Source organism: Vipera ursinii (assembly GCF_947247035.1).
Source record: "Vipera ursinii genome assembly, chromosome: 11".
Classification (NCBI taxonomy): domain Eukaryota; kingdom Metazoa; phylum Chordata; class Lepidosauria; order Squamata; family Viperidae; genus Vipera; species Vipera ursinii.
Window position 1 is genome coordinate 7,112,540 of NC_139524.1, and position 24,049 is coordinate 7,136,588.

Sequence of the window (24,049 nt, forward strand, 5' to 3'; positions counted from 1 at the left end):
TCCATAGGGTCGTGATGGGTCAGACACGACTTCGCAACTAACAACAACAACAAACCATCTGTACTGGCACAGTGGCTAAAGTGCAGGATTGCAGGCTAACTCTGCCCACCACCAGCAGTTCAATCCTGACTGGCTCAAGGTTGACTCAGGCTTCCATCCTTCCAAGGTCAGTAAAAACCAGGAGCCAGATAGTTGGAGGCAATATTCTGATTCTGTAAAATGCTTAAAGAGGGCTGTAAAACGCTGTGAAGCGGTATAGAAGTCTAACGGCTATTGCTATTGCCATCTCATCCTCCGCCATCCCCTTCTCCCTTTCCCTTCCATCTTTCCCAACATCAGGGTCTTCTCCAAGCAACCCTCTCTTCTCATTTGGTGGCCAAAATATTTGATCTCCAGCTTCAGGATCTGTCCTTCCAAAGAATAGCCAGGATCGCTTTCCTTTAGGATCGACCGATTTGATCTGCTTGCAGTTCAAGGGAACCCTCAAAAAAGTCTTCTCCAACATTTCAAGACTGTTTCTCTAACATCATTTATAGTGATAATCCCTAAACATTAGTTAGAAGGGCCTGAGACTGAAAGTAGTGGATTCGACAACCAGTTTCTTTGTCCCATCTGAATATGCCAGTTTTTTAAAAATGTTTGCTTTAAACTGCACAAGACAGATTAGATCTCATTAACCCCTGTGCTTGCTCTCAACCCATGTAAACAATACAGCAAACTCAGTCCAGATTGCACAATTTAAATACAACAGCTTCTTTTAAAAATACATAAAAACAAAGGTGTCGTTCCATTTTTGCCATGTGTCTAGATAGTTATAAAAGTACTTTTATATATGCGTGATCAACGTATTGTGAGATTAAGACCTCCACTGAGGATGAGAAGGCAGAGAACCCAACAAGATGGAGCTCTAGAAGGAAATCCAAACAGCGCAAGAGCAGAGATCAGTGGGAGATTCAAATGACACAATATAGTTAAATGATGACTTGAAGGAAGTCTATTGCCAGCAATAGTCTTCTTCTAAGCACAATCACTCTGGCATCTGGCAGCAACTGTGGGGGAAGGAAGGAAGGAAGGAAGGAAGGAAGGAAGGAAGGAAGGAAGGAAGGAAGGAAGGAAGGGAGGGAGGGAGGGAGGGAGGGAGGGAAGGGAAGGAGGGAAGGGAAGGGAAGGGAAGGGAAGGGAAGGGAAGGGAAAGAAGAGAGATGTTGATCATTCCTCTGCAGTTCTGAGAATTTTTAAACTGAACAGTGCTTTGAAACAGCAAACAGGTTTCAACGATCTCTTAATCTGCAGTTCAGAATCATCTACAGCCCAGGCATGTCAAACTCGCAATGTCACGTGACGTCGCGTGACGTAGCGGGACTTTCCCCCCCATTGCCGGCAATGGGGTGGGCGCGGTTTCAGCATGATGCATCCAGCCCACGGGCCGGCAGTTTGACATGCCTCATCTACGCCAAGCAATGAAACCACTTGATGTGTTTCTGTCAGGTAGAAAAAGCCCAGAATGAAAAAAAAAGGGGGGGGGCTTTCTGTGATGCAAAAGGAAAAAAAAAACCATCCATTACCACTTCATCACTTCTCATCTTGAAAGGATTCTGACTTCTTAAGAGCAAATTGGCACGGTGGAGGGGGCAAGAGTCCTTCCCGGTATAGAAAAAAAATAAAGTCTTCCCTGTGATTTTTTTTTTACTCTGGGTTCCATGCTAAAAAATTCCATTCAAGCTATGAAAAGTTCTAGTTCTTTACTTCCACTGATCAACTGATATGCAAAACAAAAACAGTAAAAAAAAAGAGGCACTTTTCTATTATACAAAAGATGACAAGAGTCAACCTGGTTTCGACTCCGCAATCCGTGCTGAGAGTCATTCTGGCTTTCGTAGTTTGAACTGTTATGTCGGGGACAAATCGGCATGCAAAAATGGGAAATTAAAAATGGCTTTTCCGTGGTCTGATGGAATTTTTTTTAAAAAAAAGAAACAAAAAACCACCATCTCATCTGACTTTGGCTCTCCAATCTGCGCTGAACGCCATTCTGGATTTGAACAGTCCTGTTTCTGGTCTTCCAGGGACAAATCAGCCAGGTCAAGCTTGCTACGGATGACTTTGATTTGTGTGTGTGTGTGTGTTTGTTTGAAGTCCAAATATGACTTCCAGACAAGCTGGATGGAGTGAACGCAGCACTGATCAGGTCTGCAAGGGCGAAGAGGAGGGGGGCGCAGAGAGGCAGCCCATGCATGCAGCGTTCCCGGAAGGGGCACCTTGCATTCCGAGCTTCGTATCCTACTAGGCGCTCCTTTTCTTCCTAATGGGACTGGAGTTGCTGTATGGTTTCAATTCAGCCTGTTGCACCTGTAAAAACAAACAGATGCCACATTGGAGAAAGGTAAGCCCAAGTCACTCCGCTGTGTTGTTAATGGCTCCCCAGAGAGGAATCAAAGAAAAACTAAGGAAGGTTCAACAGTCATGAGTCATCTTCTAAACACAGGAACATGGGGGATTAATTGCAGGAAGGATTAGAAGAGTCACAGATCATTTCTAGAACACCAAAATATTAAAAACAGATTTTTTTTCCCTTTCTGGTCCTAATGAAATGTGCCAGAATTTGGGTGGGGAGAAGCTTCCACTTTTTGAACTTTTTTTTTGTGTGTGTCTGTGTGTGTGTGTCTGTGTGTGTCTGTGTGTGTCTGTGTATATATGTATATATATATATATATATATATATATATATATATATATATATATATATATATATATATATATATATATATATATATATATATATATATATATATATACACACACACACACACACACACACACTGCAAAATGCGCAAATCAAGTGGAAGCTTCTCCCCACCCAAATTCTGGCACATTTCATTAGGACCAGAAAGGGAAAAAAAATCTGTTTTTAATATTTTGGTGTTCTAGAAATGATCTGTGACTCTTCTAATCCTTCCTGCAATTAATCCCCCATGTTCCTGTGTTTAGAAGATGACTCATGACTGTATATATATATATATATATATATATATATATATATATATATATATATATATATATATATATATATATATATATATATATAATGTTTGTGTGTGTGTGTGTGTGTGTGTGTACATATATATGGACGCAGTGGCTCAGTGGGTTAGGATGCTGAGCTTGTCGATAAGAAGGTCAGCAGTTTGGCGGGTCGAATCCCAAGTGCCGCATAACAGAGTGAGCGCCTGTTACGCGTCCCAGCTTCTGCCAACCTAGCAGTTCAAAAGCACGTAAAAATGCAAGTAGAAAAATAGGGACCACTCCGGTGGGAAGGTAACAGCGTTCCGTGCGCCTTTGGCATCTAGTCATGCCGGCCACATGACCATATTTGGACTTCTCTTTTAAAGAGTTGGATGAAGGAACCAGATTTCCCTGCTGGACACTCAAAGGCACTTTTCTCTTCAAAAAGCAACTGGATCATTTTTACTTGGAGAAGGAAGAAGAAGTTTCACTTCTCATCCAAGAAGCTTCGTCAGTTCTGACGGCGGGGGGGGGGGGGGTTGAGAAGCAAAGCTTTATCAGAACTGATGAGGCTTCTTGGATGAGAAGTGAAACTTCTTCTTTCTCGAGGAAAAAAAACGGTCCAGTTGTCTTTTGGGGAAAAAAGGTACCTTCGAGACAACTATGGCCTGGATGACTGAGAATATCCACAGGCATCTTGCTAGGCACCATTTCTTGAAGTTCAGGAAGAGGTCAAGATGCCCAGGTTTGTAAATCAGATAGAAGACATCCAAAGTTTGTTAAAACCTAGGAAAAACTCTGGGGTTTAAACTCTTTTTTTTTCCCTTCAATCAACTGACTTAGAGTTGGAATCAATCATGTCTGTTATATATTTCATGACACTTTAAAGCAGGGGTCTTCAAACTCGGCCCTTTTATGACTCATGGACTTCAACTCCCAGAATTCCTCAGCCAGCGTGCCTGGCTGAAGAATTCTGGGAGTTGAAGTCCATGAGTCATAAAAGGGCTGAGTTTGAAGCCCCTTGGTTTAAATCTACTGGAACCAAACTAATATGTTCATCTTTATGTATCTGATGAAGTAGTTTGGGGTATATGAACGCCACCCAAAAATGTCTCACCTTTCAACAGTCGCTAGGCACTGCTATTCCTTTGACAGACATACTTGGGCAGTTTGAGTTTATTCAAACTGAAAATCATTTTTGTCCTTTGTAACCCCATTGCTTTTAAAATCAACGGTGCCAAGCAAAGCTTTTCTATTTTATTCTATTTACAACAGGATTCTTAAGCATAAACAACCATCCTGGAATGCAAATGGGCCTTGTTGAGTCATTCTGTGAAACATATTAATAACCTCGCCTGCTGCAACTCATTTTTACCTGGCTTTTTACTGCCCTAGCTATTTTTAACCCATCCCCCTTCTTCGACCTCTCTGTATTTCAGAGGCAGGGAGCTTGTTATCGATGCAGCTCAAAAGTCCAAGTCTTTGTCAAACACCTTTGCTCAAGTCAAAATAAAGAATAACAAAGAGATGATCCAACGCAAGATTTTTTTTTTAAATTTTATTTACCCAGGATTTATACGGCCCCTCTTATAGAACTTGTACAGGCAATTTGCCGAAAATTATATATATTTAACCTCTGCAGGGTTTCTTATTTATTAATTCAATCTCATTCACATTCCCATGTGAAAAAGATAGGACTTTAGCAGGCATTTAAAATGCACGATGGAAAGTGTTTCCTGAGTATTGGGGCGCAAGTTAACATAAGAGCCACAGGTCCTGTTATAATGTCCAAATCGGTGTAACAATGTTAAGAATTTATATATGGCAAAAACTTCTTTTTCCCCCCCTCTCCCCTCTGAATGCAAATTTTCTTCCTCTCCTCTCCTTTTATTTTCAGAGATAGCAACATTTAGATGTGTATTTGCGCCCACAATTCAATGAACCGGATGCTGATATTTTAATCATTTTTGGAAATCTAGAAGTCAAGCGAGCCACGTGTTACTGACAGTGCAAGCCGCATTCAGTAAACCATGTGATCTGATTCACACTAAGCCATGCACAACACGGTTAACAAATCCCAAATCACCATTGGCTTTGACCACAACTTTGGTTGGAAAGGTATAACACTGCTGAGTGAATAAAAGAATAAGAACAGGTGAGCCAGAAACAAAATCAGCCAAGGATAGTGGGTGCTCCATCACTGGAGGTTTTCAAGAAGAGATTAGACAGCCCTTGGTCCAGAAACGTATAGGACAGTGATGGTGAACCTTTTAGTGACCGAGTGCCCAAACTGCAACCCAAAACCCACTTATGGATCATCGGGTGCCGGTTGGGTGTGGCCCATTGGGTGGGCGTGGCTGCGGTGGTAACGGCAGACTGGGTGGGACTAAAAAGTTCAATCAATCAATTCCAACTTTGCAAGATCTTTTTTTTTTCCTGTGAGAAGTTGAAATTGATTGATTGATTGAACCTTTTTTTTTTTTGCACACGGCGGCGGAGGCCTAAAGCGAAAAGGTTTTATAAAACCCAGCTGAAGGTCCAGGACTGGGCCGATGGCGTGCGTGCCCACAGAGAGGGCTCTGCGTGCCACCTGTGACACCCGTGCCATAGGTTCGCCACCACTGGTATAGGATCTCCTGCTTAGGCAGAGGGGGTTAGACTAGAAGACCTCCAAGGTTCCTTCCAAGACTATTATTCTATGTTCTATAGCTTAGCATTATGTGCAAATCCATCTGCTATGTCACTTCATCACAGGAGAGAGGTGGGACATACATGCAAAAGAAAAATAACACTGATACGTCAAAGGCTTTGCAAGATGTACCTTAAGGATGTTAAATCTGCACTGAAATTTTTGCATGATTGTCTTTTTGCAATGCCAACACCCAAACTAAGAAAACCATACCCTTGTTCAAGCATGTCAGAAGTTCCTCTTCTCCTTTACCACTAAACGCCTTTTAAGGTCACTGTGAGTAAGAGAAATCATTTCTAGCAAACCTCATAAAAACAATATCATACAAAACCTAAATAGAAGATCAGCTTATCTTTCAATATAAATATTCACAGAAAGTGCCATTGCAAATCCTGAGTCCTCCAGACAGCAAAGCAAAGCAGATTTGAAGAAAAGAAAGAGTGAAAATGCATTTATGTTTTATGGTTTTGCAATCTGGGAATTGGATATTTCTGGTCAAAAAGTAATGACTGAAGAAGTATCTTCAAACTTGAAAAAAGATATAAATATCATAAAGAAGGAACTATGCAAAACCAAGAAACACCAAGAAATTCTTAGATGGCATCTATCTCCATTTTGTTACCCATCAATAGAATAGAATAGAATAGAATAGAATAGAATAGAATAGAATAGAATAGAATAGAATAGAATAGAATAGAATAGAATAGAATAGAATAGAATAGAATAGAATAGAATAGAATAGAATAGAATAGAGGTCTTGGAGGTCTTCTAGTCCAACCCCCTGCTTTGTCAGGAAACCCTATACCATTTCAGACAAATATTTGTCCAGTCTCTTCTTAAAAACTTCCAGTGTTGGAGTATTCACACATTCTGGAGGCAAGTTGTTCCACTGATTAAAAAAATCTTTAAAAGCTTAAAAATCTTGTTGACTCATTCAGGTTGCAGTCTTTGCCTTCTGGCCCAAAACAGACTTCAGTGTGTGTGTGTGTGTGTGTGTGTCTTTCTTTTGTTTTGTTTTTATTTATATCCCACCTCTATTATTTTTACAAATAACTCAAGGTGGCAACACACCTTCTTCCTTCCAGTTTCCCCACAAGAACGCTGTGAAATGAGTTGGACTGAGAGAGAAGGACTGGCTGAAGGTCACCCAGCTGGCTTCCATGCCAAAGGCTAGAACTCCTGCTTTCTAGCATGGTGCCTAAGGCACAACCTCAAGCTTTCTAGCACTGTACCTTAACCACTAGACCAGGGGTAGCCAACTTTGGCTCTTTTATGACTCGTGGACTTCAACTCCCAGAATTCCTGAGCCAGCATGGCTCAGCTTGGAAACCTCTCCCTTTCGCCTCAGGATAGCCAGCTCAGGAATTCTGGGAGTTGAAGTCCACGAGTCATCAAAGAGCCAAGGTTGCCTACCCCTGCACTAGACCAAATTGGCTTTCTGGTTAAGTGTTAATATCTCCCTCTCCCTCTCTCTCTTTCTCTCTCTCCTTCCCTCTCCCTCTCTTCCTCCCTCCCCTCTTTCTCACACATAACCCCTAATAAATGCTAATAAATGACTGACACAAAGTGAATCATATTAAAATCAGAACAATCTTTGCTGTGGACTGTAAAGCTGTGCAAATTTTGTCAAGGTTACTTTACCCAGCTTTTCTTTTTTTTCTTTTTTGGGTGGGGAAACCCCCCCCCCCCAAAAAAAGAGAGAGAGAACTCCGTTGGAGACTCAGATGGCCCTTTTTTCCTGTGCCTGCCCTCCTTCTTCTCACCCCTCCTGGCTAATGATCCCGACCGATGCTTGTGCACTGCTAGCCAAAACGGCCCTCCAGCGTCACACCTGCTGCTCTTTGGCCTCAGCTCCACTCCTCTCTGCTGGAGACCCCATCCCATACTTACCCTCTGAACATCAGATGGGACTCTGGAGAGGAAGTCTAGCAACTCATTATTGTCAATGGCGTAAGGATTCCTTAGCTTCTTTGTAAATTTATGTATGCCTAGGAGAAAAAAAAAAGACAGAAGGGAAAAGGGGTTTTTAACAAGCGGGGCGGGGAGGGGAGCAGAAAAATACACACACACAGAGAGAGACACAGACACACAAACGCACCCACCCCACAGCATGGAGCTGCCTGACATGCTCGGACAGGAAAGTGGGCGAGTGGCTGAACGAGTTTTTGCAAGGAAAAAAAAAAAGAATGAGTGTGAAAACACACAGCAGCCAGACACATGTTGCTCTCACGTGGAATCAGGCCCGAGCATTTCTTCCTTGAAGAAACCAGTGGGAGGTTTATTACAAAAGTCAGCCAGCCGTTCACCTCAGGAATGAAAAATCCCATTGTTCACACAAGAAGGAGTGGAGAAGTGAGAGCTGCCAGTGGCAAGATGGCTAGCAAACTTCTGAAGGGCCGGAGAACTTGTCCGAACAAGATCTGGGGACTCTTTAAGTTGTCTCCTACACGAGTGTCCTCTTTAGGCTGATAATCACTGTGCTTCCTTCATTAGATGGAATTTTCATTTGGATTTTATTTTGTTCAAGCTGCTCTTCGTCTTCTTGGAGTTCAACTCCTAGCACAACCCATTAGAAGCTGTGTGTGATTCTCAAGACCCAAAGAAACTATTTATCTCTGAACTAGAGGTGTGCCATGTTTAGCACCATCCCATCTTGCCATATCCTAAAGATGGTTTCCCATGTTTGCCCGCAGCTTATGCAGCCCAGTTCCCCACGGGCCGTGGACCAATATCGGGCCACAGCCCGGGGATTGGGGACCCTTGTTCTACCTATCTCTCTATCCATCTCAATACAATAACAGAGTTGGAAGGGACCTTGGAGGTCTTCTAGTCCAGCCCCCTACCCCTGATTACAGAAGTAGCCTGCTCTTGTATCCATCCACTGCACGGAGACTCCATTATTAAAGCCCAAGAACTTACTTGCTCTGCAATCTCTAAATCGCAAAGGCCCAGAACTGGCCCCACTATTGTACAGATAGTCTCGACTTACAACATAGTTTGGAGGAGAATTTCTATCGCTAAGCAAGGCGGTTCAGTGAGTTGTGTGCCTGGTTTGATGACCATTTTGGCCACAGTTGTTAAGTCAATCATTAACGGATTCACGCAGTCGGTAAACGAATATAGCTTCCACCCATTGACTTAGCTGGGAAGGCCACAAAGGGCAATTGTGTGATCCCAGGAACACTGCAGTTGTTGTAAATACATTCTAATTACCAAGTGCTCAAATGGAAACATAGTTTCCAACTATCTTCATAGTTGGAAACTATGAAGATAGTTTGTGGGGATGCTACAACAGTTGTAAGTGCAAGGACCAGTCAAAAGTCACTTTTTCTCAGCGCTGTTGTAACTCTGAATGGGGTAAGACAAATGATGGTTAAAGTTGAGGACTGCCGGTATTTCTTCACAGACTGTTATATATAAATGCATAGCACAATCGATCCAAGGAAACTGCATGAAGAAAAGACTTACCCCATATTAAAACGATGTACCGCAACGGTATGTAATACAGCACAATCATTGCTATTGTGAGCACTAAGCAAGCCAACGCAGAGAGGAAAGGAACAGTCCAGTTGAACATACTGAAACCAACATGGAGAAAGATACCAGAGAAGTCTTTAGTGTTTTCAAGTACTTATAATAATCATACCTTGCTAATCCAATAGTGTGACCGACATCTTGCAGAATGGTATCTTGTATGTAGAAGGAGAAAGCTAGAGTTGTCTAGGAATTACTGATTACAATGAAATGCACAAGAGTCATTGTTAAGGTAACTTGAGCATTCAAAACTTACTATCTTCATTTTTTTCAGGGGTTGACAAATTTGGAGATATCTTTTCATTTACAGGTGCAAAGATGCTGGTCCTTCTGAAAATTCACCCCACTTATAATGTGACTTTGGCCATCTTTAATGTTAAGTAGGGACGCGGTGGCTCAGTGGGTTAGGACGCTGAGCTTGTCGATCAGAAGGTCGGCAGTTTGGCAGGTTGAATCCTGAGTGCCGAGTAACAGAGTGAGCGCCTGTTACTCGTCCCAGCTTCTGCCAACCTAGCAGTTTGAAAGCACGTAAAAATGCAAGTAGATAAATAGGGACCACTACGGTGGGAAGGTAACAGCGTTCTGTGCGCCTTTGGCATCTAGTCATACCGGACACATGACCACGGAGTCGTCCTCGGACAAATGCTGGCTCTTCGGCTTTGAAATGGAGATGGGCACCGGCCCCTAAAGTTGGAAACGACTAGCACGCATGTGCGGGGGAACCTTTACCTTTACCTTTACCTTTAATGTTAAGTACTTTCCTTGATTTTTTTTCCCTTGAAAACGTTTTGCTTCTCATTCAAGAAGCTTCTTCAGTTTCAGTGAACTGAAGAAGCTTCTTAGATGAGCTGTGAAATGTTTTCAAGGGGAAAAAACCCCAAGGAAAGTCCAGTTGCCTTTTGGGAAAGCACCTTTGGGACAACCATGACCTGGGTGATTGAGAATCTCTGCAGACATGGTTGCAGATAGTTGGGAATCCAATGGTACCATCATGCTCCTTGAAAAACAGTGAGAAGTCTTATCAGCTGCCTTCCATGTAGATCAATTTTGATGGTTAATTGGGCATTAGGGAGATAGAAAGCTTTGTTTTCTTCCCCTCCAAGGTCAGCCTTAAAAAAAAACCTAGTGGAAATCAGTGGAAACATAGTTTCCAACTATCTTCATATCTAAAGGGTGCAAATGAGATCAAAGGAGATCACATCAATTCTGCTCCAGACTAGTCAAACACACGCGGTCAAAGAGTTGGGTATCTCTGCTTCCAATTCTTGACCCATCCCTACATGTTATGAATTGCTTTGCTCTCCAGACAGGCTGTGTGAATTGCACCCAGTCTCTGGGGGTCAAGCAGACACCCCCTTGGCTCTTGATCAGAAGTAGATCAGCTCCGTCTTTCTGCCCTTTACAAGACACTAAGGAACAACTCAGTTGGGTCATGAAGAATGCTTTCTCTTAACTGATGAGGGTTTTTATTTTATTTTATTTTATTTTATTTTATTTTAAAAAGGAATAGAGGAAATAATGCATCGCTCAGCTTCAATGGAGACCTTTCCATTTAAATTAGAGTGATGGTGAACCCAGGCCAATAAATAGATGAAATGTATTTTTAAATCCTTGGCGTCTGATAGAAGCAAGCTATTAAAAAGGTTCCTTGATATACCAAGGGTTATGCTGATGGAAATGCTTATGTAAACCATTGTGACACTTGTTCAAACTACTCCAGTGGACCTCGCCTCCTCCTCCTCCTCCTTCATCCACAGTAACATTACAACTGGGATACAATTGGATTCCTGAGAGATTAGGCAGGGCAACCATATTAATGTCCCACTGGGATCTTAAGGGATCATTGTCACAGAAGTGAATGCCAGAAGGAAGTCACCCAACATTCAAAATCTTACTGCCATCCAGCTGCACATAGAACAGTGCTCTCTTCAGACTCAAAAGCCATTCTTTGGTATTCCCAGCCAGCTGGGACAGATGTGGCACAATCACAACACATCAGCTTCCAGTATTTTTAGACCCCACGCGGCTGCAATTTGAGGGAGTTGGAACAGTTGACAAGGCTCCTTTTGTGAGCATATGGGAAGGTTAGGAAGAGGGAGATGAAAACAGGGTCACACGGTTATGCCAGAAAACACTGCCCTTTGCTTCACGGGGCTTAGTCTCTACAGGCTGTGGGGCCAGAACAGAGCTGAAATTTTCAGATGAAATGAAGCAAGGGCAGCAGACCTGTCCAAGGTAGGAATAGATTAAAGGTAAAGGTTGCCCCGCACATGCGTGCTAGTCGTTTCCAACTCTAGGGGCCGGTGCTCATCTCCCTTTCAAAGCCGAAGAGCCAGCGCTTGTCCGAGGACGTCTCCGTGGTCATGTGGCCGGCATGACTAGACGCCAAAGGCGCACGGAACGCTGTTACCTTCCCACCGGAGCGGTCCCTATTTTTCTACTTGCATTTTTACGTGCTTTCGAACTGCTAGGTTGGCAGAAGCTGGGATGAGTAAAAGGCGCTCACTCTGCTACTCGGCACTCAGGATTCGACCCGCCAAACTGCCGACCTTCTGATCGACAAGCTCAGCGTCCTAACCCACTGAGCCACCGCGTCCCTTCAAGGAATAGATTAGATAACCTTTATTGTCATTTTTTTCCCCTGTGGGCACAACGGCACACATTAAAAATGAAATTTAGTTGCTTCCTCTCAAATGGCAGACTGCTTGGCGATTGGTGTAAAAGGATGGGGGAGAAACGAGGGGGGATATAAGTACAATCAATTAAAAAGGATTTTTTTTAGCGGCAAAGAAGAGGAATTTAAATAGAATTCATGATTTATTTATTTTTTTTGTTTAGTTGCTAAATCATGTCCGACTTTTTGTGACCCCATGGATCATAGCACGCCAGATCCTCCTGTCCTCCACTGTCTCCCAGAGTTTGCCCACATTCTTGTTCATTGCGTTGACGGCCCTATCTAACCGTCTCATCCTCTGCCGTCCCCATCTCCTTCTGCCTTCCATCTTTCCCAACAACAGGGTCCCCTCCAAGGAGTCCTCTTTTCTCATTTGGTGGCCAAAATATCTGAGCTTCAGCTTCACTATCTGTTCCTCCTAGGAACAGTCAGGGCTGATTTCCTTTAGGATCGACTGATTTGATCACAGATGATAAGTGGCTGGAGAAGACAGGAATTTTAATTTCTTAGACGCTTTTGGAAATTGTTTTTTTTTAATGTTTATTTCGGCATTATGCAGCCAAGAACTCTTAGGCACTTGGACAAAGAGCTGGAATCTTCAACCCAGCAGAAGATCTAATGTCTCAGATGATCCAGATTGTTTTGAAATCATCTCCTGAAGCCATTGAAATTAAATTGCGGGAATGAATTGTACAGGTTAAGTATGTGTGATGTGGCATCCCTGCTCTGAGAAAAACAGCTTCGTTCCATTTGACACATGGGGAAACATGACTTTTCATTCCATGAAGAGAAATTCACTTGGGTGAATCTTGGAGTTTTAATGCAGATTTCAAAATTCCCAGAGATTTCCTTCCTTCCTTCCTTCCTTCCTTCCTTCCTTCCTTCCTTCCTTCCTTCCTTCACTTCCTTCCTTCCTCCCTCCCCTTTCCCTTCCCTTCCCTTCCTTTTTTCCCCCACTCTTTCTTTCCTTTCCCTTCCCTTCAATTCAGACTTGACTCCTGGCAAGTGCAGATTTCTAGGTAGCATTTTCAGAAGTGACTTGCCTTCTTCTTAGGGCGGAGAAGGAGAGTGACTGGCCCAAGGTCATCAAGCTGGCTTCATACTTAATATGGAACTAGAATTCCAGATTTTCCTGGTTTTTACCCCAGTGCTTTTATTTTATTTTATTTTATTTATTTTAATTCCATTTACCGGTATATCCCGCCCTTCTCCGAAGACTCAGGGCGGCTTACAAGCTTAGCAGTAGCCTTCATTCTATGTATATGCCTGCTTATTAGGGCTTTCACACTAAACCACTAAACCAAATTGGCTCCCCATAAATTTCCAGCCATAATTAAACGTGTAAGAAATTCAGATAGAATAATTCTGTAATGATAGGTTATCACCACTGGATTACATTCAAGTGAAGGAAACAACCTTTAATCCATTCTGTATTGGCTTTTAGAAATTTCCAGTTAAAGAGGTTCCCCCCCCCCCCCAATTGTTTCCAGCCCTGGTGTTCAAGAGGTTTTTCTGAGCATGGGAACAAAACTTCGACTTACTTTTTTATCCTCTCTGCAAAAGATGCTATTTCCTCCAAAAGTGTTTGGACTGTTATAACAATGTCTTGGACCATGTGAATTCTTTCTATTAAACCCTTTTTTTCAGACTCCTACAAGGAGAGAGAAAAGAGAAGAAAAAGAAAGAATTTTTTATTTATTTATTTCCTTTTTTTAAAAGTAGCCTAGACAATAGAAGGCTATAAGAGAGGTTATCAGAAGTGACAGCATTCAGGATAGTTACATTTCAGATCCATATGTCTGCTTATTGCTGTATTGTAGTTTGGAAAACAGTCGTGTTTTCTCCAAATTACTAAACCTTTTTTTTTTAAAAGACTTACAACCAGCAAACAAACAACCAGATGCATTTCTTGTTCAAGCATTCTGTGGACATTTCACTCAAACCAGCCAGAATTTTTTTTTAAAAAAAAAACAAAACCAAACCCAGGGCTGCTTAAGGAAAGAAGGAGAAGACAAGAGAAAAAAGCAAAAAGAAATAGACAGAAGCACAAAAGTTATATTACTTAGAGCTAGCACAGCACCCATCACTAACTGTAATTGTTACATTTCTTGCCAACCACACCACTAATGCAATTTTTTTTTCCTCCGTGAACTATATATACATTCAGACAATGTAGGAAAAGGGGCTATATCTCTTTTTATACGTGAAGATCCCAAAACACAAGATGTTACCATGCATCCCAGCTCTGTTGCTGGCAGGAAAGCATTTCCACCAATAATAATAATAATAATAATAATAATAATAATAATAATAATAATAATAATAATAATAATAATAATAATAATAATAATAATAATAAACCTTTATTGTCAAAGTACAACATGTGTACATTGAGATTAGCTGAGCCTCCCCCTGTGCTCTCTCCCCCCAACACACAGTGACAACAAACCCTCCATCCCACCACACTATGTGATTATGTCCTATTTAAAAGCCTAAGAGCCCACGGATAAAAGCTATTTTTCAGCCTGTTGGTACGTCTGGCTATATTCCTATATCTCCTACCGGATGGTAGTAGAGTAAAGAGATACCGTCCAGGGTGTGAGTCATCCCTGAGAATCTTCCTCACTCTTCCAAGGCAACGAGCCCTGGCGATGTCATCCAGTGGTGTCAGGGAACAGCCCACAATGTCTTGTGCTGTGCTCACCACCCTCTGTAATACTTTCCTATCCGCGGCTGTTGATGGTGATGATGATGGACATTAGTGATGGAGTGGGACTATTATGTAAAGTAGAAGTAGTCCTTGACTTACGACAGTTCATTTAGTGACTGTTCACTAAATGGAAAATAGGTGCTGTCTTCTCAGGGTTTTAAACCCTAAGTCCAACTCAGGGTTCAAAGCAAAATGTTGGAGGTAACACTCGGTCTTACCCAGTGCTTTTTTTGTAAAAGAAAAAGGTGCCGGAACTCACACATGTCATACAACCCACCTTGCCTACCCTACAAGGTTCCATCCAGAAAAGGCGCCGGAACTCCGTTCTGAGCGTTCTATGAGAAAAAAAGCCCTGGTCTTACCTAACTAGTGGCTGGTTCCCAAGACCACCCAAAGCCCAGGACAGAGGCATGACTATTCTATGCAAAAGCAACAAACTGCTTCTAGAATCTCCGTTGAAGTACTCAATCGAAGTGCCTTCAAACCAAATGACCCCATTAAAGCTTTGCACCCCAATTATGATGATGAGGTTTTTATTTTAACCACATAAGTATGGAAATAAAGCACCTTATTGGATTGGCAAAATGAAAAACCCTGATAAACACAATGAACGTTAGTTATATGACTATATAAAACACACAAGAGTCTTTCTCAGCTGCTTCACCTTGGACTCTGGTTTTTAAAATCTTGCTTTTATTTGCAAACAAGCACGCACTTAGGAACATTTTAAAAGCATATGGGGCTTTTCTTCAATAAAGCCCCCATTTCAATCTCTCTGTTAAAATCTTTTTTTTCCAAAAGTGTACCCAGCTCACTTAGCTTTAATCCTTCTACATCATTCCAAACTGTGCTTCAAACTCCTCAAACCTTTTTATCCACAATGGTTGTAAAAGATGCCTTTATTTTCTTCCGTGTAAAATGGGTGGGGGTGGGGGGGAAGGGGGGGCATGCATTTCTGCTGTCACCTCATATATCTCTATGTGAGAACCAGGAACTAAAGGGTGGGTCGCATATCTTCTGATCTGGGTCATGTGGCCAAAAGACAGATGAAGGATCTAGAATGGAGCAGCTGGCAACATTACAACTCACAACCCACATCCTTCCCTCCCTTAGGGATGTTTTGAGAGAAATTTTCTGGATTCCTTTTTCTCTGCTATCTGTTGGCCAATTTCTCCCTCAACCCGAAACGTTGGTCCCAATCTTCACGTTTTTGGAAAGTTCTCCTGCTGGAAGAGAGTTCTTCCTTCTGCCCTTTCTTTACGACATTCTTTTGAGTTGGAAAGCATTTTTTTTTAAAAAAGTGCAACACTCAACCAGAGCTAAACTGTGGTTGGACAGTTTATGCCTTGGGCATCAGTCTTCCAGCCCATAAAGTGTGCACCAAGTCTTCACATGTAGTCAGTTCATTTGTTTTTAGCATCTTAGATTACATTAACACAAGAAGAGGAATCTTATCAATATTAAGAGCCCTGGTGGTACAGTGGTTAGAATGCAGCATTGCAGGCTAACTCTGTCCACAGTCTGGAGTTCGATCCTAATGGCCTCAAGGCTGACTCAATTTTCCATCCTTCCGAGGTCGGTAAAATGAGGACCCAGATTGTTGGGGGCAAGGTGCCGACTCTGTAAACTGCTCAAAGAGGGCTGTAAGCACTATGGAGTGATATATAAGTCTAAGTGTTATTGCTATTGCTAATTTATTAATTATCATACCTTTATTATTTTTTTATACAGATAGTCCTTAACTTAAGATCACTATTGGGGTCAGAATCTCTATTATTAAGCAAGATGGTTATTAAATCAGTTTAACCTGATTTTTGTTACTTTTGTCACAATTATTATTCAAGTCATTGCACTTGTTAAGCAAATCATAAGTCATTAAGTGAATCCAGTTTCCTCCATTTGGATTTTGCTTGTTGGATGCCAGCTAAGAAGGCTGCAAATGGTGATCTCTTGACACCAGGATGCTGCAAATGCCATAAATACGTACCAATTCCTATAAGTGCCCACATTTTGATGACTATGGAGATGCTACAACAGTTATTAAAGTGCAAGGACTAGTTGTAAGTCACTTTTTTAAGTGTCACTGTAACTTAGAATAGTCGCTAAGTGAATAACTGTAGGTCAAGAACTACCTGTAAATAACTCAAGGTGGCAAACATACCTAATGTTCCTTCCTCCTCTTTTCCCTACACCAAAGTCAACTGAGCTGACTTTTGTGTCTAAGGCAGGACTAGAACTCACCGTTGCCCAGGTTCTGTTCTTCACAATGTTTTGTCAAAAATAAGCAATATCTTGTTCTCTATTTATCAGTGAAGATAGAATAAACTCAGGTTTCCCCCCTATGAATTTTGCACTCAAGACATTCATGGAGATGGCCAGCAGGTCTCAAAAGATGCTTGAACTTCCCTTTCTGCTCATGTTTCTTTCCAACACCCCACGCCCATCCCCATAGTACGAAAAAAGCATGAGGTCAAGCACTAGTCAGACTTGTCAACCTGTAGTGTTCCTCAGGACAACATAATTACGATCAGTCAGAATAGACCTGGAAGGGACCTTGGAAGTCTTCTAGTCCAACGCCCTGCTGATGGCAAGTCGTTCCTCTGATTAATTGTTCTCACTGTCAGGAAAGTTCTAGGTTGCTCCTGCCCTTAATTAATTCAGAATAACAGAGTTGGAAGAGACCTTGGAGCAAGGGACCCTAAACCATTTCAGACAAGTGGCTGTCCAGTCTCTTCTTTAAAGCCTCCAGTGATGGAGCTCCCACAACTTCTGAGGGAAGCCATTCCACTGGTTGATTGTTCTCACTGTTAGGAAGTTTCTCCTTAGTTCTAGGTTGCTTCTCTCCTTGATTAGTTTCCACCCATGTTTTCTTCTCTTGCCTTCTGGTGCTTTGGCAAAAAGGTTGACTCCTTCTTCTTTGTGAAAGCCTCTCAAATACTGGAATACTGCTATCATGTCACCCCCTACTCTTTCTTTCTCTCTAGATTAAAGGTAAAGGTAAAGGTTCCCCCGCACATGCGTGCTAGTCGTTTCCAACTCTAGGGGCCGGTGCTCATCTCCGTTTCAAAGCCGAAGAGCCAGCGCTTGTCCGAGGACGTCTCTGTGGTCATGTGGCCGGCGTGACTAGACACCAAAGGCGCACGGAACGCTGTTTAGATTTGCCATAGTGAATTCCTGCAACTGTTCTTCATGCATTTTGGCCTCCAGGCCTTGAAGGTTCCTAAGTCCCAGTGTGCTGCTTCCAAGCATGAATGGCTGAGGCCGATTCAAAATCGAGAGGACTGCATGCAATGTTTTTCCTAGTTCGATCTAACTCCTGACCAACTCTTAGCAGCAGTGAAATAAACACATGCAAGCGAGATCTTTCAAAGCAAGCCTGTTCTTGCAGCATGGAACTGTGAAGAACGTTATGTGGCAGCTGGATAGCTATCCTGCTGGCTTTGTTTACACATCTCAGATTGCACTACAAAAATGTGGCAATCACACAATTTAGCCACACAATATTACATCTTCTCTCGTGAGCTGGCTGGACTGCTTGGGACCGAGAGATCGAATTAAGTGGGAATCAGGGATTTGTTGTGACGTCCAAAGAGTCACAAGGACATTGCTTCATAGACAAATGTCTACATGTCTTACCACCAAGATAGGAACAGTCTGTAGCTGTAAAGGGCAGGGCCTTTTCTATAACACAACTCAACTGCAGAATACTTTCCCAAGGAAACACAAAGTCCCTGATCCATTCTTAACAAGTTCTAGAAGGACAGAACTATTCTTTTCTGTCTTTAATGAATATAATGTTTGCTTTAAATAGAACCTCACCTTGGTTTTATTCACTGTTATGATTTGTTACCATTACTGTATTAATATTGTAAAGTAATGTAACTTTTCATTCTGATTCATTAGGGCAATAGCTGTAGCCTCCATGTCTTCCTGTTCACGTACAGCGAAAACTCTGTACCTTTCCATTTTTTTTCTTTTTTACTCTTTTATTTAATGGTTCATAAAAGTACTATTTAAAAAGGAAACAAAATACAACCTTGCAAACAATTATGCAACTAAGAATTTATTAAATGATACTTGTGTTACTCAATATATTCCCCGCATCTTCTGAACAGAGAAAGAATTTACTTAGCTTAAACAAGGCCACAAAAGGGCAAGTTCAACCTTGCAAGGAAAAGAGCTTTTTAAAATAAAAAATTGTTGAACAGAATAAGAATTTTTACTCTTTTGTCACAACATAATCAGCCTGCATTTGGAAAATGAGCTCCATTGGACATGGTCCAAGTGAGGCTGAAATATTCAAACACTTAACATTTGTCACGCCGTCCTGAATAAAGAGGTTGTTGAGGATTTATTCCAAAGAAGGCTATATTTTGTAACATACCAAGTAGTCCTGCTACTGTCTTGGCCAATCTGACCTTTGGGATAGGAGGTGACAAGCTCCTTTGAAGAATTAACCATGGGGAGATCAGTAGAGAATCATATTGAACATTTAAGGAAACCCCCTAAAAATGGGCAAGGCTATTTTTTGGGGGGGGAGGGGGTGCTTGTTTTCTGGGAGGGAATGTAAGTAGGACTTTTATGTCTTTCCCTTCACATAACAGAATGAAGCCCGCTGTAGGAGGAGTGGCAGAACCTGGGGTTGGACTGAAAGGGGGAATCAGCCTAGAATCATTACATACCCACAAGCAAAATAAATCCAACCTTACCCCTTGAGTGCCATTGGCCCTTATCTGACTCTAACTAGGTATCCACATTAGTTGAGAAGATTCCTGTTTATAGGCTTTTAGCAATAGAGCAATTTAATTGAACCTTCATGCATGGACCTTCATCTTTCACACATGACACCTACACCCAACAGGGCACATTTGGTTTTTCTTGCCTAAATGTAGAACCTTACTTTTTTTCACCATTGAATTTCATTTGGTTAGATAGCGCCCAGTGTTCAGATCTGGACAGACTTGAACGCTGGGCACTATATAACAAAATGAAATTTAATGGTGAAAAAAGTACGGTTCTACATTTAGGCAAGAAAAACCAAATGTACACGTATAGTATAGGGGGTACCTTGCTCAATAGTAGTAACTGTGAGAGGGATCTCGGAGTCCTAGTGGACAATCACTTAAACATGAGCCAGCAGTCTGCTGCAGCTCCCAAAAAAGCCAAGAGAGTGCTAGGCTGCATTAACAGAGGGATAGAATCAAGATCACGTGAAGTACTAATACCGCTTTACAATGCCTTGGTAAGGCCACACTTGGAATATTGCATCCAGTTTTGGTCACCACGATGTAAAAAAGATGTTGGGACTCTAGAAAGAGTACAGAGAAGAGCAACAAAGATGATTAGGTCACTGGAGGCTCAAACATATGAACAATGATTGCTGGAATTGGGTATGTCTAGTTTAATGAAGAGAAGGGTAAGGGGTGACATGATAGCAGTGTTCCAATATCTCAGGGGCTGCCCCAAAGAAGAGGGAGTCAAGCTGTTCTCCAAAGCGCCCGAAAGGAGGACAAGAAGCAACGGATGGAAACTAGTCAAGGAAAGAAGCAACCTAGAACTAAGGAGAAACTTCCCGACAGTTAGAACAATTAACCAGTGGAACAACCTGCCTCCAGAAGTGGTGAATGCTCCAACACTGGAAGTTTTTAAGAACAGACTGGATAGCCATTTGTCTGAAATGGTATAGGGTTTCCCGCCTGAGCAGGGGGTTGGACTAGATGACCTCCAAGGTCCCTTCCAACTTTACTATTATGGTTATTATGATTATGATTACATTGAGGAGGCTCTAAAGCCTACCTTAAGGGAGAGTTGTCCACTCTTGCTCTACATATATGGGGAAAACGTCTTTTCACAATAATGTCAGAAATGTAATTGGGCATCCAAGAACTGAACGAAAAGCTAAGAAACAAATGGGGTTTTCTCATTAAATAAGCCTATTTCAGTACACGGTCAAATCCCAGGAAAACCCGCGGCATGGCCTTCTTTAATGACAAAATAAGCTTTTTCAGAAAAGAAAAAAAAGATATCCTTTTCAAACTTTCCCTTGGTACACAATAAAACGAAACCTGTGTTACTCTGGAAGCAGGGGAGGGAAAAGTGATATTTTAGATGTCTTACCAGTTCATGGAAGAAGACAGACTTTGTGGTTATAAGGCCATCACTAAGGAGAAACCTTTAATGGAGCTCGCTTGGGAAACCAACCATTATTATATTCCATCATAGTTGGTCTTTGGAAAAGGGGTGAGGGGGTGGGGTGGAGAGTTAAAAAAAAAAAGAAGTATCCAGCAGCACAACTTTTTTTTAGTTTAAAGTTCGATTGTTCATACGGAAAGGAATTAATTGGGTTCCTCTGTTTTTTAATTAACTGCCTAAGGGTTTCTACACTGTAAACAGTTAGTCTCCAAAGACATGTTACAATTCCCAGAAGCTCCCTCTGTTATGGTCAAGAAAGGTCTCTGTATATTTTGACAAGAACACAAGCAGGAACTTGATAGAAACCATGTTCCTCTGGGTTACATCCCAGCCAACTGCTATCCCTAAAAGTTGCTGCATTGTGTGGGAGAGGAGAATGGACTTGATTACATAAAAAAGCCTGCTTTTACACATTTTACTGCCCTGATACAAAAAAAAAAGCAATATATGCCCCAAATACATGTGTGTTATCGCCGGGGTGGGGGTTATTTTATTATTTTTATTTCTTTTACATTGTGCTTTTATGTCTTGTAAGCCGCCTTGAGTTGCCATGTACGAGTAGGCGGCGATATAATAATAATGATAATAATAATAAGTTGGAAGGGAGCTTGGAGATCATCTAGTCCAACCCCCTGCTCAGGCAGGAAACCCTATACCATTTCAGGCAAATTTATAAATTTATAAATTTTATAAATGAATGAATGAATGAATTGCATAATTGGTTTTCCAAAACACCTTCTTTTCTTATGTACGGGAATCAGTCTACTTAGAGTAATGTTCCTGGTATATATGCATGTATATATGCATGTATGTATGTATGTATGCTGTAGAATCTTTATCTCCAGTTTAATTTACCAGATTTCATTATTCCCTCTTACCTTGTCATCCTCATCCTCGTCCTCTTCTACAATAATGTAGTCCTTTAAAATCAAAAAGGAAGAAAAATATTAGACCATTTGAGAAAGTCAACACAATGTATAAGCACTTCTTTTGAAAAATATACGCTTTTTAGGCAAAAAGGAAAGAGAGAGAGAAAGCAAAACATACTATTCATATACTCTTCAAAACTAATCTTTACATATGCCCAGTGTTGTATGGAATTCAGAGGCCTCAAAATTCAATGAATGAATTCATGGCATCATGACATTGAACAATTAACATTTCACATAGCGTGAAATGGTCAATTAAACATAAAAGCTAATAATACGTAGCCAACATTTCTAAATAATCAACATGTCAGAACTAGCAATAAAATGTTAAATCAAATAGAGTTCTTCAGAGTTTCTTTTTAACTCAGTTATTGTTGTCTATTATAGTCTCCCAAAACAAAGACTAGATTTTGCATGTATCCACCTAAACTTTAAAGTCGGATCAATCCAAGAAGAATCAAAAATTACATACCTACCTACCTTGAAAATTCCCATGCAAGGAACAGAAATTAAGCAAAGCACAGAAAAAGGGAAGTAACAGTAAGCAAAATATATCAGAGGCTGGAGATTGGAAAAAAGAAAGGAACTAATAACTAAATTTAATTTGTATCACATCTATTTACTAACCCTCCCCAAATTCTACCCTTCTTGTTTCCAGCATGTCCATACACTAATTTGTACATGGTTTTTTATTTGTTAAACGTTTGCCACTGTCTTCCTGAAGATCTCTTATGAACCCCATTCAGCCATCACTTTCACACTCTTCCTCTTTCTCTCAATTCACTCATTCTTCTTTCATTTATTGGTTTTCAGATTCAGCCCTTATTCTTTCTCTCTGTAGGGCAATATGTTCTTAACATCATTCATATCAGTGATTCCTTTTTGGATTCCATCCACATCAATCCAGCACCCATTCATTCTCCTCTTTCCTCTTGCTTTATCCACACACACAAAAGTATGCCACTACCACCATATCTGACTGAAGTTTCAGTTTCTTTTGGCACACCCAACTCTCATTTCCATATAGCAAAGTGAGCAGTGGGGAGTGAAGAGATCGGAACTCATTGCTTCACACCGCAATGAACAAGGACATGCATTCAATTTCGCTTCTATTAAGATTGTTGGACGAGCAGGCAGAAAAACAGCCAGGGCAATGATTGAAGCCTGGGAAACAGGCCCCTTGTCAGTCAACAGGAGTGCTGATTTACCACCAGCTTATCAGGTACTTGGGAGGGCTTGGCAGCCCAAGGAAACAGCCAATAGCCAGCCATCAGCACATTAATCAACCAATAGGAAGCCACACCCAACCACATAAATACAACACACAGAACAGCCCGAAGCACACATTTTGGTAGATAGAGGTTCCCTGAGGATGGACTCCAGCATGAGCCCAAAAGCTCGGAAGACTGAACCTTTGGTCCTGGTGACCGACCCAGATTGGATCCTGCAATATTTGCCCACCATAACGGTTTCTCTAACTTTCTACCAGTATTTGCTCATCTAAAAAATTCTACCACAGTATATAAAGAGAGATTCATATTGGAATATTATACCTTTAAGTATGCTCTCCATGTAGTTGGAAAGATGGAAATTGTATTTTATTTCGTAGACAACCTCTAGCCAGCATAAAATGCCACAGAGTACAGCCCTAATTGAGCTTGTCCCTATGATTGTAAGTCATTCCAACTGTTAAGTGGGTCACTGGGTGACTGCACTGGTTTTACAACCTATTTTGTGTGAGTCATTACACAAACTCTGCAGTTATTAAGTGACTTCACTGCCTGCAATGGGCAGTTCTTCCTAGAAATCAGAAGTAAACATTTGTTTCTGACAAAGAAAAAAAAAGTCCTAAATTTTGGTCACAGGAAGGGACCATGAAGTCCAAAATACCCTTTTTGGAGTCACGTGCTTCTAAAAAGTAAAACAACTAAGAATTCTTTTTCCCGGTCTTCCCCGTGTTTTGCACAAAACTGCTTGCCCCAGAAAGGAACCGTGTGATAGGTATGTCCGCAATGCCAATTAAAAATTGCTAATTTATTTTTTTCCTTCAACAACCATCTTTTTCTTTAACTTTCAAGGATGCGAAGGCTTTAAAAAAACAAAACAACCCCCCCCCCCCGAAAAACAGCAGCACCAACTAGCCCTCATCCAAGAAAACATGTTAACAAAACATGTGAGGTCTAATTGTTCGGAAGGCCAGGAGGTTTTGAGAGAGCCTATTTTATGTTATTTTAATTCATTGCCAAGTTTCTTTACTGGTAAGAGGTTTTTGTTCGTCATCTGACAAATGAACCAGTTGGAATGTCAAGGCTGAGTTTCTG

The 24,049-nt window shown here is 41.4% G+C and overlaps 1 protein-coding gene across 2 annotated transcripts in view; it reads right to left on the reverse strand.

Annotated features, from left to right (window-relative positions):
* Nucleotides 1–1,159: 1,159 nt before the first annotated feature.
* MCTP2 (multiple C2 and transmembrane domain containing 2) overlaps nucleotides 1,160–24,049 on the reverse strand; it is a 154,740-nt gene continuing 131,850 nt past the window's right edge. For both annotated transcript variants that reach the window (XM_083371334.1, XM_083371335.1), the window contains exons 19-23: nucleotides 21,678–21,719; nucleotides 13,439–13,548; nucleotides 9,158–9,267; nucleotides 7,580–7,677; nucleotides 1,160–2,349 (exon numbers count right to left, since the gene is read on the reverse strand). In XM_083371334.1, coding sequence (XP_083227460.1) covers nucleotides 2,284–2,349; nucleotides 7,580–7,677; nucleotides 9,158–9,267; nucleotides 13,439–13,548; nucleotides 21,678–21,719 — 426 coding nt within the window. In that variant the 3' untranslated portion in view covers nucleotides 1,160–2,283. The remainder of the gene's footprint in view (nucleotides 2,350–7,579; nucleotides 7,678–9,157; nucleotides 9,268–13,438; nucleotides 13,549–21,677; nucleotides 21,720–24,049) is intronic.